General features: G+C 40.7%; 1 protein-coding gene across 9 annotated transcripts in view; it reads left to right on the forward strand.

Moving 5' to 3' along the window:
* sh3bgr (SH3 domain binding glutamate-rich protein) overlaps window positions 1–17746 on the forward strand; it is a 46123-nt gene that overhangs the window by 23075 nt on the left and 5302 nt on the right. For 2 of the 9 annotated variants that reach the window (XM_079885931.1, XM_079885936.1), the window contains 6 exons: window positions 13–36; window positions 249–275; window positions 1646–1669; window positions 5660–5683; window positions 9675–9698; window positions 17287–17338. In XM_079885931.1, coding sequence (XP_079742057.1) covers window positions 13–36; window positions 249–275; window positions 1646–1669; window positions 5660–5683; window positions 9675–9698; window positions 17287–17295 — 132 coding nt within the window. In that variant the 3' untranslated portion in view covers window positions 17296–17338. The remainder of the gene's footprint in view (window positions 1–12; window positions 37–248; window positions 276–1645; window positions 1670–5659; window positions 5684–9674; window positions 9699–17286; window positions 17339–17746) is intronic. The other 7 variants (XM_079885934.1, XM_079885937.1, XM_079885933.1 and 4 more) reach the window with 6 other exon arrangements.

Raw genomic sequence — 17746 nt, forward strand, 5'->3', positions numbered from 1 at the left:
TTCTTTTTACAGGCAGAAGATGATTTGGTGTCTGAGGTAACTTGGGTCTGATGAGCAGTATATCTCTGTACTTGTGATTTACAACTGATTTTCCTCCTTCATTCTTCCTTTTAACATCCTGTTTCACTTCCCAATTCTAGCTGCCTCCTGTCAGTCTCTTTCTCCTCTCTCCATCTGTTTCTGCATGCGTCTCTTCAACTTAAGCTCTCACATTCCTCTCATCTGATTCAGTCTGTTCTCCCCTCTAGGAGGAAGAAGAACTGCAAGAGCTTGAGGTAGATTGATACATGTTTTTTTTTTTTTTCACTTTTTGTCTCTATTTTCCTTCTCTTTCTCTTTTTCTTTCCTCTCTTTTCTTTCTTCTAACTACACTTGATATCTGTTCTCCAGCACTTGGACCAAATTTACCATACAATACTTTCATACCAGATAAGTGATTCACTGAAGTCCCTCAGTGAATAATATATACAACATGACATAAGTGTAGCTTATTTAGTTTGGAAGTTAGTGTCTGAAATGCATCAGTGCATCACAATGCATCAACCTGAGAATGACAATTTAATGTATTAATAATGAAATGTAAGAATTAATTCATTTCTTATCCAATGTATAATGGTTGAGCTATTTTTTTTATAAAGATATTAATTCCTTTTAATTAATTCTTTATAACTGTTTTGATCAAATAAATACAGCCTTGTTTTCCATAAGTTAGGATTTATTGTAATTATTCATCAAGTTTGACAACATTTTAAATTTATAAATTTTTAATTTTTCTGTAATTTCTTTTTTTTTTATTTACATAAAGAGAAATACAGACCCACATTGAAACACTATCTCAAATTAAAGGAAATGTTACTGTTGAAAAAAAAAAATATATATTGCAACAATACAACAAATTACTTTAGAAGGTCACTAAACATTTTACTTATCTGTTATTTTTTGTTAAAGGTATATAATATGCATGTTTTTGTAATTTTTTTACTACATTTGTTTAGACACTGAAACATACATTATCAATAAATTAACAGCTTCTATAAAAAGAAATGCTACTAAGACAAATACCCCAGACTGCACATGAATACTAATATTATCATGTTGTAATCGATGCAAGGAAATGATATGCCATGATCAGTGTTGAGGGTCAAATTGAAACCCACATCCTCCACATAAGCACTACTACTCAGTGTGCTAAAACATTTGCACTTACCACACGACCACGACACTAGTGATATTTTTATTTTTGTGACATAAGCGTACACACACCAATTTTATTTTCCACATTCAGTTGCAGTAAACTCCTCTCCATGATCCTCACCTGCTCTCCCTTTTCTCCAGACATGCTGCTTCAAGCTCTCCTCATCTCTCTCAGTTGTCTTTTCTTTTCTTCTCTTTTCTTTTCCAGTCATTCCATCCCTCACTTATGTTACAGGAGAATTTTTTTCCCACTGGCTGTCACTTCTTGGATCTTTGTTTATTGTGGAAACACACACATATATATCCACTCAAACTCACTTCCACTGCTCATCCTCTTAGCACAGAGAACTATCTGGGTGTAGTATAACCTTCTGCTCCCTCAGTAGTTGATTCTTTCACTCAAATACATTGATGCATTCTTCTGTTTTAATACCAAATTCCTTTATCGCAGGAGGAAGAGGAACATGCCTCAGAGGTACTCTAGAACATTTGAGCTTGTTTTGAGCATGTTGTGGTCGGGGAAGGCCAGGGGCACCGGTGCATGTCACCAGTTTTGTTTGAAATCTTTCAGATTGACTAGATCAGTGGTTCTCAACCAGGGGTCCAGGGCCCACTAGGGGTCCTCAGCACATTTCCAAAGGGGTCACAAGTGAGTAAAAAACAAACAAACATGTAAATCATCTCAGGTTGCATATGCAACCCGGTTCCCTGTGAAGGGGAACGAGACACTGTGTCTTGGTGTTGACGCTTTGGGAAATGTCATCAGCATGGCTGTTATCTGAAGCAAGTTTTACCACACGGCAATATTCATTAGTGTAACATTCATTACTCAGTTGAGCAAACATTCATTTTGTGATATACTCACAGCGAAGTTCTTTTTTGTTCTTTGCTTAGTAGTAAAAAGAAAGAGAGCTGAGAGCGGCGTTTAGATGAATGACAACAAAAATGACAGCGGTGAGAAAACAGCAGAAAAGAAAGCATTTGATCATGTAGATGTCGACGTGGATTGTTTGCACGAGCTCTGCAAACGCCAAGTCTCGTCACGTTTATTTAAACCACTTTATACAATATTGCTTTAAATCCACAAATATCATAACTGTTATCTACAGGCCTACTGTAATTGAATTATTTAAGAAATTCATTATAAACAGAAAGATGTATGGTACAAAGTAATTTCATGTCGGAGCGGGATTTGAGCAAATGTTGTTTCACGCGAGCAGTGCATGAGTGGACCATTCGCAAGGGCCATAAGCGGTTGAGCTGCACCTCACTCCAAGTAATGCATTACTTGTTAATTGAAAAAAGTAATCAGATTACGTAACTCATGCTACATGTAATGCGTTGATGATGCTATGGGTAACCAATACCCACTATATCATGCTGAAGGAATGCCTGCCTCACTAAGCTGTGAATATTCACAAACAAAGCGGGCATAGCACTAAACGACTCTGAAACTCAGCCGGAGTCAAGAGTGCGTCAATCCTATGTGACTTGCAAAATGCTATATAGTTGCGCTATTCCTTAAAGCCAAACTCCTAAGCTCCATAAAATATTTACAAAGGAAGTCCAGGCTAGTCCAGGTATGCCTTACTAGCACCTCAGCAATATTGACGGAGAAGGCTCTTAGGGAACAGCCTACAAAAGCAGGGATTTGCTAAAACCTCATAAATTAGAACCTTAGCATAGACCAGGAGTGGACAACTACTTGTTTTTCTAAGATGTAGTCTATCTCCATACTGCCCAAGCTACAACCTTATGTATTGCCATCCATCCAAGGGGCAGTGTATGCCCATACCACTCTATCAGGAAAGGGAGGTAAACAAAAGAAAAGGATATGTTGCAATTTGCACGATAACTCTCATTAACCAGGCTTTATAACACAAAGAAGTCGCAGCAGAGCTTAGGCCCTACTTAAAGGAGAACTCCGGTCAATTTTAACATTGAGCTAATTTTTTTGTAAATTTGGAGTGCTGTCAGTACAGAGAACAACGATAAAAATCGGTGTTGCCTACACCGTGTTATCCTCTTTTTAAAATTTGCACCCTGTTGACTTAAATGGGGCAAGTTTTAAACCTGCTTTTAGCCTCTTAACATCCTTGATGTGTTATTACAAGTGCACAGCCAATGTGAGTGATTCCTTCAGAGTGAACACGGTGAATCTGACTGCAGTAGATGTGAAAGATATGAATAAAAATGAAGTTAATTCGGCCAGTGCACATACCTGTATTTATTTCCTGTTTTCGGTCGAAGTCCATAGTCCATACTCAGAAATCGCTCATTGAGTCCACTGCGGGCAACGTCCTATCTCTTTCGCGAGTCAGGTTCAACCTGGTCATGGTGCTGGCCATTACATCCAACAGTTCCTCGTTTGTGGGGTGGATGGAAGAAGCCAAAGAATGGGCTTTCTGGTCCAGCAGATCGCCCCAGCTAGCAACAAGGATTGAAAAAACTAAATCCCTTTCTCAAATTCCTCAGCCAGCTCAACCTGCGAGCCCCATGATCTGAGACTTCATGTCACCAGCGGCAGCAGCAAAAACCCAAAGCACAGGGTGCAGACTGCAGATGCTTGTCCTTCATCCCTCTAGAAGAGGGCCAAGTGTGAGCAGAGCTTCCATACTGTGAACTTGTCACATTAAATGCATCCAGACCCCTCGAGCTCTCCCAAGTAAACAATGCAAAGATCATGGGTGTCTTCAGGTGTCATAAAACAAGGACAGGGAGGCACACACTTTCTAAATTTCTGAATTTGCTGCTTTTTTCTCCATCGTTTCATCTTTGTTACAACGCGCTACAAACAAACGGCTCCTGAAGACAAAAAAGTTGATGACGTGTAATTCAGGTGTTCTTTTATAATCACTGGCGGGCCGTGTGTGACGCCATGGGACTGCCGGGGGTGGGGGGCTTCAAATATTGTCTTTGAGTCAGAAAGGGTGGGAACTACTGGTCTAGACACTTGCATCAAAAATGGTGGGACTGAGCCTCTTGGTGGCGCTATAATAGAACAAAACATGAAATTCCCATTGACTTCAATACAGTTTTGTGAAATAAAATGCTATACTAAACAAATGCATTTGTGTAATATTACGAAACTCAGAATGTGCCTTCAGTACCATCCCCTGAAAGTACCCAACATATTTCGAGACAGCGCCACCTTTTGGTCAAAAATTATAACAAAATTTCTAAAAATGCTAATAACTTTTGAATAAATCAGTGTATTGAAATGCCACTGGTATTAATAGATTCCTTGGGTCAAGTCGAGAACATAGATACCAAGTTTACCTTATTTGGCCTATCTTCCTGTCCGCCATCTTGATTTTCATTCAAAACCTACTTTTTCTAACTCCTCCTACACCATTTGTCCGATTTTCACCAAAATCAAATCGTATCATCTCCAGACTGTGCCGACTAAAAGTTATGGATTTCGTGTCGATTGACGAAACCGTTTTCGTATAGCGCAGCAGCAAAGTTGAGGCATGATGCTAATAGCACGATTCAGGCTTTGTCTCTGCAATGCCTTGACATATTGACACCAAACTTTATATGTGTCATTGTCACTTCACTCTGACCACATCACATCAGTTTTGTAACTGCGCCACCTATTGGTCGAAAGTGATAATGCATTAAATCATATTTTTATTTACTGTTTCTATGATTTTTCAGGCATTTTGCCTAAAATCCTCTTTAATGTCTTTAATTGCTCATTGTTGCAGCTGGTCTGACACTTTCAGCAATGTTAACATGTCTTGTCATCTGATTGTGCTTGGCCCCAATAATTGCTGCTTGCAGCTATTTTTTTTTTTACTACATTTGTTTAGACACTGAAACATACATTATCAATAAATTAACAGCTTCTAAAAAAAGAAATGCTACTAAGACAAATACCCCAGACTGCACATGAATACTAATATTATCATGTTGTAATCGATGCAAGGAAATGATATGCCATGATCAGTGTTGAGGGTCAAATTGAAACCCACATCCTCCACATAAGCACTACTACTCAGTGTGCTAAAACATTTGCACTTACCACACGACCACGACACTAGTGATATTTTTATTTTTGTGACATAAGCGTACACACACCAATTTTATTTTCCACATTCAGTTGCAGTAAACTCCTCTCCATGATCCTCACCTGCTCTCCCTTTTCTCCAGACATGCTGCTTCAAGCTCTCCTCATCTCTCTCATTTGTCTTTTCTTTTCTTCTCTTTTCTTTTCCAGTCATTCCATCCCTCACTTATGTTACAGGAGAATTTTTTTCCCACTGGCTGTCACTTCTAGGATCTTTGTTTATTGTGGAAACACACACATATATATCCACTCAAACTCACTTCCACTGCTCATCCTCTTAGCACAGAGAACTATCTGGGTGTAGTATAACCTTCAGCTCCCTCAGTAGTTGATTCTTTCACTCAAATACATTGATGCATTCTTCTGTTTTAATACCAAATTCCTTTATCGCAGGAGGAAGAGGAACATGCCTCAGAGGTACTCTAGAACATTTGAGCTTGTTTTGAGCATGTTGTGGTCGGGGAAGGCCAGGGGCACCGGTGCATGTCACCAGTTTTGTTTGAAATCTTTCAGATTGACTAGATCAGTGGTTCTCAACCAGGGGTCCAGGGCCCACTAGGGGTCCTCAGCACATTTCCAAAGGGGTCACAAGTGAGTAAAAAACAAACAAACATGTAAATCATCTCAGGTTGCATATGCAACCCGGTTCCCTGTGAAGGGGAACGAGATGCTGTGTCTTGGTGTTGACGCTTTGGGAAATGTCATCAGCATGGCTGTTATCTGAAGCAAGTTTTACCACACGGCAATATTCATTAGTGTAACATTCATTACTCAGTTGAGCAAACATTCATTTTGTGATATACTCACAGCGAAGTTCTTTTTTGGTCTTTGCTTAGTAGTAAAAAGAAAGAGAGCTGAGAGCGGCGTTTAGATGAATGACAACAAAAATGACAGCGGTGAGAAAACAGCAGAAAAGAAAGCATTTGATCATGTAGATGTCGACGTGGATTGTTTGCACGAGCTCTGCAAACGCCAAGTCTCGTCACGTTTATTTAAACCACTTTATACAATATTGCTTTAAATCCACAAATATCATAACTGTTATCTACAGGCCTACTGTAATTGAATTATTTAAGAAATTCATTATAAACAGAAAGATGTATGGTACAAAGTAATTTCATGTCGGAGCGGGATTTGAGCAAATGTTGTTTCACGCGAGCAGTGCATGAGTGGACCATTCGCAAGGGCCATAAGCGGTTGAGCTGCACCTCACTCCAAGTAATGCATTACTTGTGAATTGAAAAAAGTAATCAGATTACGTAACTCATGCTACATGTAATGCGTTGATGATGCTATGGGTAACCAATACCCACTATATCATGCTGAAGGAATGCCTGCCTCACTAAGCTGTGAATATTCACAAACAAAGCGGGCATAGCACTAAACGACTCTGAAACTCAGCCGGAGTCAAGAGTGCGTCAATCCTATGTGACTTGCAAAATGCTATATAGTTGCGCTATTCTTTAAAGCCAAACTCCTAAGCTCCATAAAATATTTACAAAGGAAGTCCAGGCTAGTCCAGGTATGCCTTACTAGCACCTCAGCAATATTGACGGAGAAGGCTCTTAGGGAACAGCCTACAAAAGCAGGGATTTGCTAAAACCTCATAAATTAGAACCTTAGCATAGACCAGGAGTGGACGACTACTTGTTTTTCTAAGATGTAGTCTATCTCCATACTGCCCAAGCTACAACCTTATGTATTGCCATCCATCCAAGGGGCAGTGTATGCCCATACCACTCTATCAGGAAAGGGAGGTAAACAAAAGAAAAGGATATGTTGCAATTTGCACGATAACTCTCATTAACCAGGCTTTATAACACAAAGAAGTCGCAGCAGAGCTTAGGCCCTACTTAAAGGAGAACTCCGGTCAATTTTAACATTGAGCTAATTTTTTTGTAAATTTGGAGTGCTGTCAGTACAGAGAACAACGATAAAAATCGGTGTTGCCTACACCGTGTTATCCTCTTTTTAAAATTTGCACCCTGTTGACTTAAATGGGGCAAGTTTTAAACCTGCTTTTAGCCTCTTAACATCCTTGATGTGTTATTACAAGTGCACAGCCAATGTGAGTGATTCCTTCAGAGTGAACACGGTGAATCTGACTGCAGTAGATGTGAAAGATATGAATAAAAATGAAGTTAATTCGGCCAGTGCACATACCTGTATTTATTTCCTGTTTTCGGTCGAAGTCCATAGTCCATACTCAGAAATCGCTCATTGAGTCCACTGCGGGCAACGTCCTATCTCTTGCGCGAGTCAGGTTCAACCTGGTCATGGTGCTGGCCATTACATCCAACAGTTCCTCGTTTGTGGGGTGGATGGAAGAAGCCAAAGAATGGGCTTTCTGGTCCAGCAGATCGCCCCAGCTAGCAACAAGGATTGAAAAAACAAAATCCCTTTCTCAAATTCCTCAGCCAGCTCAACCTGCGAGCCCCATGATCTGAGACTTCATGTCACCAGCGGCAGCAGCAAAAACCCAAAGCACAGGGTGCAGACTGCAGATGCTTGTCCTTCATGCCTCTAGAAGAGGGCCAAGTGTGAGCAGAGCTTCCATACTGTGAACTTGTCACATTAAACGCATCCAGACCCCTCGAGCTCTCCCAAGTAAACAATGCAAAGATCATGGGTGTCTTCAGGTGTCATAAAACAAGGACAGGGAGGCACACACTTTCTAAATTTCTGAATTTGCTGCTTTTTTCTCCATCGTTTCATCTTTGTTACAACGCGCTACAAACAAACGGCTCCTGAAGACAAAAAAGTTGATGACGTGTAATTCAGGTGTTCTTTTATAATCACTGGCGGGCCGTGTGTGACGCCATGGGACTGCCGGGGGGTGGGGGGCTTCAAATATTGTCTTTGAGTCAGAAAGGGTGGGAACTACTGGTCTAGACACTTGCATCAAAAATGGTGGGACTGAGCCTCTTGGTGGCGCTATAATAGAACAAAACATGAAATTCCCATTGACTTCAATACAGTTTTGTGAAATAAAATGCTATACTAAACATATGCATTGGTGTAATATGACGAAACTCAGAATGTGCCTTCAGTACCATCCCCTGAAAGTACCCAACATATTTCGAGACAGCGCCACCTTTTGGTCAAAAATTATAACAAAATTTCTAAAAATGCTAATAACTTTTGAATAAATCAGTGTATTGAAATGCCACTGGTATTAATAGATTCCTTGGGTCAAGTCGAGAACATAGATACCAAGTTTACCTTATTTGGCCTATCTTCCTGTCCGCCATCTTGATTTTCATTCAAAACCTACTTTTTCTAACTCCTCCTACACCATTTGTCCGATTTTCACCAAAATCAAATCGTATCATCTCCAGACTGTGCCGACTAAAAGTTATGGATTTCGTGTCGATTGACGAAACCGTTTTCGTATAGTGCAGCTGCAAAGTTGAGGCATGATGCTAATAGCACTATTCAGGCTTTGTCTCTGCAATGCCTTGACATATTGACACCAAACTTTATATGTGTCATTGTCACTTCACTCTGACCACATCACATCAGTTTTGTAACTGCGCCACCTATTGGTCGAAAGTGATAATGCATTAAATCATATTTTTATTTACTGTTTCTATGATTTTTCAGGCATTTTGCCTAAAATCCTCTTTAATGTCTTTAATTGCTCATTGTTGCAGCTGGTCTGACACTTTCAGCAATGTTAACATGTCTTGTCATCTGATTGTGCTTGGCCCCAATAATTGCTGCTTGCAGCTATTTTTTTTTTTACTACATTTGTTTAGACACTGAAACATACATTATCAATAAATTAACAGCTTCTAAAAAAAGAAATGCTACTAAGACAAATACCCCAGACTGCACATGAATACTAATATTATCATGTTGTAATCGATGCAAGGAAATGATATGCCATGATCAGTGTTGAGGGTCAAATTGAAACCCACATCCTCCACATAAGCACTACTACTCAGTGTGCTAAAACATTTGCACTTACCACACGACCACGACACTAGTGATATTTTTATTTTTGTGACATAAGCGTACACACACCAATTTTATTTTCCACATTCAGTTGCAGTAAACTCCTCTCCATGATCCTCACCTGCTCTCCCTTTTCTCCAGACATGCTGCTTCAAGCTCTCCTCATCTCTCTCATTTGTCTTTTCTTTTCTTCTCTTTTCTTTTCCAGTCATTCCATCCCTCACTTATGTTACAGGAGAATTTTTTTCCCACTGGCTGTCACTTCTAGGATCTTTGTTTATTGTGGAAACACACACATATATATCCACTCAAACTCACTTCCACTGCTCATCCTCTTAGCACAGAGAACTATCTGGGTGTAGTATAACCTTCAGCTCCCTCAGTAGTTGATTCTTTCACTCAAATACATTGATGCATTCTTCTGTTTTAATACCAAATTCCTTTATCGCAGGAGGAAGAGGAACATGCCTCAGAGGTACTCTAGAACATTTGAGCTTGTTTTGAGCATGTTGTGGTCGGGGAAGGCCAGGGGCACCGGTGCATGTCACCAGTTTTGTTTGAAATCTTTCAGATTGACTAGATCAGTGGTTCTCAACCAGGGGTCCAGGGCCCACTAGGGGTCCTCAGCACATTTCCAAAGGGGTCACAAGTGAGTAAAAAACAAACAAACATGTAAATCATCTCAGGTTGCATATGCAACCCGGTTCCCTGTGAAGGGGAACGAGACACTGTGTCTTGGTGTTGACGCTTTGGGAAATGTCATCAGCATGGCTGTTATCTGAAGCAAGTTTTACCACACGGCAATATTCATTAGTGTAACATTCATTATTCAGTTGAGCAAACATTCATTTTGTGATATACTCACAGCGAAGTTCTTTTTTGGTCTTTGCTTAGTAGTAAAAAGAAAGAGAGCTGAGAGCGGCGTTTAGATGAATGACAACAAAAATGACAGCGGTGAGAAAACAGCAGAAAAGAAAGCATTTGATCATGTAGATGTCGACGTGGATTGTTTGCACGAGCTCTGCAAACGCCAAGTCTCGTCACGTTTATTTAAACCACTTTATACAATATTGCTTTAAATCCACAAATATCATAAATGTTATCTACAGGCCTACTGTAATTGAGTTATTTAAGAAATTCATTATAAACAGAAAGATATATGGTGCAAAGTAATTTCATGTCGGAGCTGGATTTGAGCAAATGTTGTTTCACGCGAGCAGTGCATGAGTGGACCATTCGCAAGGGCCATAAGCGGTTGAGCTGCACCTCACTCCAAGTAATGCATTACGTGTTAATTGAAAAAAGTAATCAGATTACGTAACTCATGCTACATGTAATGCGTTGATGATGCTATGGGTAACCAATACCCACTATATCATGCTGAAGGAATGCCTGCCTCACTAAGCTGTGAATATTCACAAACAAAGCGGGCATAGCACTAAACGACTCTGAAACTCAGCCGGAGTCAAGAGTGCGTCAATCCTATGTGACCTGCAAAATGCTACATAGTTGTGCTACTCTTTAAAGCCAATATCCACCGGCACTAGGGTAAAACTCCCAAGCTCCATAACATATTTACAAAGTAAGTCCAGGCTAGTCCAGGTATGCCTTACTAGCACCTCAGCAATATTGACGGAGAAGGCTCTTAGGGAACAGCCTACAAAAGCAGCGATTAGCTAAAACCTTAGTAATTAGAACCTTAGCATAGACCAGGAGTGGACGACTACTTGTTTTTCTAAGATGTAGTAGTCTATCTCCATCCTGCCCAAGGTAACAAGCTTATGTATTGCCATCCATCCAAGGATGCATTTGCATTTCAAGGTACACATTTACATTCTTATCAGTTCTTGCTTTCCCTGGGAATCGAACCCATGACCTTAGCATTGCAAGCACCAACGCTCTACTGTTTGAGCTACAGGAAGGCTATATCAGGAAAGGGAGGTAAACAAAAGAAAGGATACGTTGCAATTTGCACGATAACTCCCATTAACCAGGCTTTATAACACAAAGAAGTCGCAGCAGAGCTTAGGCCCTACTTAAAGACCCCAATTTAATTAGGGGAGAGAAGCAGATAAAAGAATGGGACAATATACAGCCTGTCCATAACTCTACTTTAAAAAAAACTCATACCCTGACTTGAGTAAAGGCACTCTCTAAAGACACGCTATAGCTGTCGCTTTACCTCAGTGCTACACCATAGTATGCGACAGATAAAGAAGGAGGGATGCCCTACAGGCAATCTACCTCAGCATTCTTGAACATGGATCATACAAGAGACCTTTAGCAGCACCCATTCAAAGGGGAGCATATATCCCTACTTCAAGATCCAACAATAGTTGGGCAGGGAGGTAAACGATGTAGATTGAAGCTTGCCGACTGCCAACATAGTTTTGTTTACCCTGCATCAACCCTCGGACATACAATCACTCTCCAACACCTCATCAAATGTATGAACGTGCCAACATGCATAACATAATCAAACACTGCTCTTAGCATGACAGAGATTCGGATTTTGTTTTCTTTAAACAACAAAAACCTGCTGAATCCCTGTGTAAATTCGACAAGGTTGATATAACCACCACAAGCTAAAGAGGGGGTGTAATGATTTCTCAAGAGGGGCCATGAATGATGATGTAAGTTCTGTATAATGTGGAATTCCACATTTCATCAAAGTGCCCACTCGCATCATAACCTCACAGCAATACGCTGGAGGAAAACGGATGAGAATTTTTTTTCCATATTGTCTCACCAATCTCTAAAGCTTGCACACTCTAGAGGCACTGAGGGAAATTCAAAGAGTGAAAGATTAATATATATTTTTCACTCTTACAAAAAAACTACTTCAGTTAAAAGAGGCAACTGGAACAAGAGGAGGTTGCATCATCTCACCGCATCCATCCTTTGTAAACCGTTACCCTCAGCACATCAAGCATTGCACTAGACCTATCAGATGATGGGTCATATTTTGTAGCAACACATGCCATTTACAGGCTGACTGCACCTTCACCTCTCTGAACCACCGCCTTGACAGACGTGCCTAAGAGTTCAGAGGGTGAAACCGGAGCATAAAGAAGGACGTTTTTTTCCTTCTCCTTAATGTCTGACATATTTAGGCCCAATCCCAATTCTATTTTATACCCCTTCGCCTACCCCTAGCCCTTCGCCTACCCCTTACCCTTGCCCCTTGAAACAGAGTGTCAAGGCGTAGGGGTGAAAATATTCCCCTAAGAAATGGGACACCATTACATGTTACATGTCATTATACATCGTCGCTAGCGCCTACGTCACAGGAGATGCGCCAATGTTTATCACAAACTTCCAAGAAGCCGTCGTCAGCTGCGTGAGTTACAGCTATTTTTTTGCATTTTTCTTCTGAAGTTTGCAGAAAACAACGGAGATGACGATATCTTTGACGCCTAATGCTGCGTTCACACCAAACGCGAATAGAGCGTCTGGCACGAGTGATTTCAATGTTAAGACGCGTTTACGTGAAGATGCCTCACTCCGCTAGCCAGCTTCTCTTCTACAGGGGACATCTTCATGTATCCCTGCTCGCTCAATCTCTCCACATTTGTGTAATTTGAATGTGGAAAAGGAATGATGTGTGTTGAATTCAGCTTCTTCCATGAAGATCCGGAAGAAACGGCAGGCTCATGGAGGAGGGACGAACAAAACTCACCAGAAATCGCTCATTGAGTCCACTGCGAGCAACGTCCTATCTCTTGCGCGAGTCAGGTTCAACCTGGTCATGGTGCTGGCCATTACATCCAACAGTTCCTCGTATGTGGGGTTGATGGAAGAAGCCAAAGAATGGGCTTCCTGATCCAGCAGATCGCCCCAGCTAGCAACAAGGATTGAAAAAACGAAATCCTTTTCTCAAATTCCTCAGCCAGCTCAACCTGCGAGCCCCATGATCTGAGACTTCATGTCACCGGCGGCAGCAGCAAAACCCAAAGCACAGGGTGCAGACTGCAGATGCTTGTCCTTCATCCCTCTAGAAGAGGGCCAAGTGTGAGCAGAGCTTCCATACTGTGAACTTGTCACATTAAACGCATCCAGACCCCTCGAGCTCTCCCAAGTAAACAATGCAAAGATCATGGGTGTCTTCAGGTGTCATAAAACAAGGACAGGGAGGCACACACTTTCTAAATGTCTGAATTTGCTGCTTTTTTCTCCATCGTTTCATCTTTGTTACAACGCGCTACAAACAAACGGCTCCTGAAGACAAAAAAGTTGATGACGTGTAATTCAGGTGTTCTTTTATAATCACTGGCGGGCCGTGTGTGACGCCATGGGACTGCCGGGGGTGGGGGGCTTCAAATATTGTCTTTGAGTCAGAAAGGGTGAGAACTACTGGTCTAGACACTTGCATCTGAAAAAGTTTTGCCTTTACATTTGTTTCATTGAATTGCTTGATTTTTTTCTTGCTGTTGCAGAGTTTAAAGCTGCTGCAAGCGATTCACTTTTGGAGTATCACACATAAAATGTCTCTGTTATTTGACAGGAGTCAGTGAAATAGGTACAATTGGTGTGAGGCAGGGTGGAGCCGAGAGCCATGGGAGCGGAGCAAGGCCAGTGACGAGGCCTCTGCTCCCACAGCTCTCAGCCCTGCTGCTTCAGTCCACAGTGCCCTAAATAGTTTGTTTGTTGTTTTTTCTGCTCAAATGTCACTCTTTTATAGCTCAGGAGTGTTCTCACATTTTTTTAAAATATAAAACGTGGCTCAGAAATTTCTCTTAGGAGAAAAAAAACAAAAACACAAGTGAACTTGGCCAACATCGCTTACACCAGCTTTATCTTGATCAAACAAAAACCACAAAATAAGATACGTTTTATATTTTTATTGAACACTTTAACAGTTTAACATGTTTGCAATTGTTGGGTCAGTGTGTTCAATAAAGACAAAAAGTATTTATTCTAGGTGTTTTTTTTTAATCAGACTTTGTTTTTTATTAGACATACTAACATATTTATGAACCTTGTTTTGTCACTTTATTTGTTACAGTATTGTAACATATTATTTAAAATTTCTGAAGTTATCAGATCTTTGTTTTGTTTTTTCTCATCAGATCTTTGTAATTTATTTAGGTTTTTTTAATGCTATGGGAACACCCTCCAGGTGTGACAATTGTCTAAAGCCTTTAAAGAATCATGCCAATTGTTTGGCTGATGGCACTTGCATCATCCATCACCGGTGCCTCAAAAGGACATGTTTGCAATGATGGAAGCAAAAGCAGGACTAAGAAGTACTCTCAGAATCTCGTTCCCTTCTCAGGGAACCAAGTTTATATATGTAACGGAGATGTTCCCTTTCATAGGTTGATTCTGTAAGTTCTTTCATCTCTGTAAGACAACGGAAAATCCCATGAGGCAGAAAGGGCTTAGCCATCTCGGTCCACGGATAAAGCAGGAAATCAAAGAATGTCTCTGACAGAAACACCCAGCATGGAACATGTAGCAATTGCAGCTACATATACCCTGAGTGTAGCCGGAAAGAAACACGTATGAAGGAATGCCAGCACTGATCTAATAGGGCAGTGGACTGGGTCCAACTTTCCAAGGTTCCACATCTCTGGATGAGGCTGCCAAATTGATCCTGAGAAAGTAGGTCCAATTGGACTGGAATCTTCCAAGGAGAACCCTCTAAAGCCCGGGACACACCAAACCGACGCCAAAGAACTAGCACTGTTGAAAGCCGACTGTGTTGTCGCCTCGCGTCGCCTGCGTCGGGGGAAAAAAGTTGCACCTGAACACACCGAGCGAACTACAGCCGACTGTCAGCCATGACCGTCATGCACGTTCTGCGCCTGCGTGGAAATGAGACAACTGTCTATTTCTGAAGATATATTCATCTATATTCGTCATTCAAAAAGGGAAACCGACGCTGCAGACTGCAGATACACAAACCGTAAACAAAGCTGTGCGTGCTTACCGTTTTGAATATCAATCCTGCTAAACACTTTCTTTATTCCACTCCGCTCATGTTAATATTGAAATATTCACCAAGGAACACTCAGGTAAGATGACGTAACATTAGAACAGCCCTCTATCTGTGTCGTTTTGACTTCTTTGCTCACTGTTTTGCTATTATTCTCGTGCACTGACTCGTTCACTAAGCCGAACAGCCAATCAGAGTTCTCTCTCTCTTTCGAGTTCGGCCGAAAAAAAGCAGACAAGGACTAATTTCAAACTGTGCGAAACCGTGCGAGACACATTGAAAATAATTAGTAGGCCGATGCACAAAAACTGCCCGACGGCCGACCGTCGGCTTGGTGTGTCCCGGGCTTAAAAGAGATATCAGATCCAAAAACCAAACCTAGGTTGGTGACTTAGACATTTCTGTTTTCCCTTATCCTCAAAAGGTCCACTAAGAGCAGTCAAATCGGCAGGATCTGGGCTACCTTTGCATTACTAGGGAACAGAGAGAAGAGGACACTGAGCTGTTTCACTGGACGGAAACAGATCCACCTTCGCCCATCCGAACCTTTTGCCAGATCACACTCACCACTTCAAGGTGTAACCTCCACTCTCCTGGCCTCAACCCATGCGTTGAGAGTAGAATGTACATCGATAATCTCTACAGGGAGTGAGAACGTATTCCCCCTTGATGATTCTGATAAGAGATCACTGATGTGTTTTCTGTTCTTATCAACATGTGTCAACCCCAAAAGTCCAGAAGGAATTGTTTCAATGCAGAAATATCTCCAGGCTATTCATATATGCTGTGATCATCTTCATCATCATTATTCCTTTACATGAAAGAGATTTGCATCGCAAGCATCTGGGTCATGTGTGAATTCAATCTGCTTAACATAGCACCCCTCTGCTGCTACCACGCAATCCAGAGCCATTAGCTTGACATCAGAGCCGCAGGCGTCTAGCTCACGTGTGCCTCGATGGGCTTCAGACAGTCCTCACACCTGGAGGGTGTTCCCACTACTGACACAGCATCGAGTGAACCTATGAAAGGGAAAGTTAGTTGGTGCAAATCTTAGTAAAGGGAAATTCAAGAACAATTAATAATAATGCAACATTACTATGTCATCATATATCCAGATAGCCAAATAGTGTTTGGGTTTCTGTTTTTATGCTCCTGAGTCCTGTACTTTTTTATGGAATATGCGAAGGACTAGGGTGGAGAAAATATTGCCGTCTACCCTTCAATGTGCACCAACGAGTTTAATGAAGCATTGTAAACATGATGTTGATGCATAGAGAAAAAATCTGACGTTTAGCAAGACCATCAGCATGCAGTACACGTTGGTTTGAAAATGTTGTATTGAAAAAAGCAGGACATGGACTCTGCTCCTTCAGGGTGGCATGGTTGACATTCAGATGGGAACAAGATGCAGTGAATGGTGTTTTGGTGTGGTGTAAAAAAAATGCTGTGAAAAATGTTCCTGTTATCTCAGCATTGGGTCTGAGTGTATTTTCAATGTCATAACTCTTTAGTGAGAGAGAATGTTAAAAAGTCTGTGAAGTAGAGTGGTACCGTGGTAGGCCACACAATGCAAGTCCGAAGGGAATATTCCAAGTTTAGAACAACTTAGGCTCAGTCAACAACATCCGAGAACCCTTCTGCTTTTAAACTCTGGAATGCCTTGCTTCCTAGATTTCTATTGTAATATTACTGTATACAGTATTTGTTTAGTTTTACAATCTGAGGGACACATTAAAATTATTGTCTGGTATTCAAGATACTTTATAATACTTTAAAAAGACAACTAAAACAACAAAACTTGTCTTGAAGAAATAGTTTCTTCATAGATTGGTATAGCATTTGACTGATTCAATATGCTGATGCTGCTTAATGATAACTTAATTAATAAACTAATCGATAGGCTACACTTTTCAGGTTGATTCATAATTCAGGTACAGTATAACAATTTTGTGCAGATTTGTATTGTTTTCCTCTAAGCTGCACAAAAATGATTAATAAAACCAAATAATAATGATAAATATTGAAAAATAGAATAGAATTATGGCCAAACAAATTATACAGGAGGCATTTATAGCATCTAGGATCAATATGCTGTTAACTGTGTGATTGCTGTCATTCACAGGAAGACTAGTGTTCTGAAACTGAGGATTTTGGACCTGGATTTTCCCACACAGGTAATACATGCGTTTCTTTTGTCTTCTCTGCCACTTGGTGGCGCTGTAGGATACCATTTGCTTGCTTTTGTCTATGACTAAAGATATTTGTGTGCCTGGTGAGGTGAACCAAAGACTGTTGAGTGCTTAAAAGAAAGATCCTGCCAGGAATGACTCACGTTTATGTTATCTTAAATCATATTGGCCTAAAATGACTTTCTGTGTTTGTTGCATTTGTTTATAAGCATCTTTAAAATGTATCGTTGATATTTAATTACCTCACAGTTTTAAAGTCATGAGGAATCTTTTTTCTTTATCTTTTAAGATAAAAGAGTTCATTGTACTATGAAAAGATACTGTAGCTTAAATACTAAGCATGCCTTGTTTCACAGACAGGGTTAGATTAAGCCAGGATTAAGCCTTAGTTCA

This window comes from Squalius cephalus (genome assembly GCF_949319135.1).
Source record: "Squalius cephalus genome assembly, chromosome: 11".
Classification (NCBI taxonomy): Eukaryota; Metazoa; Chordata; class Actinopteri; order Cypriniformes; family Leuciscidae; genus Squalius; species Squalius cephalus.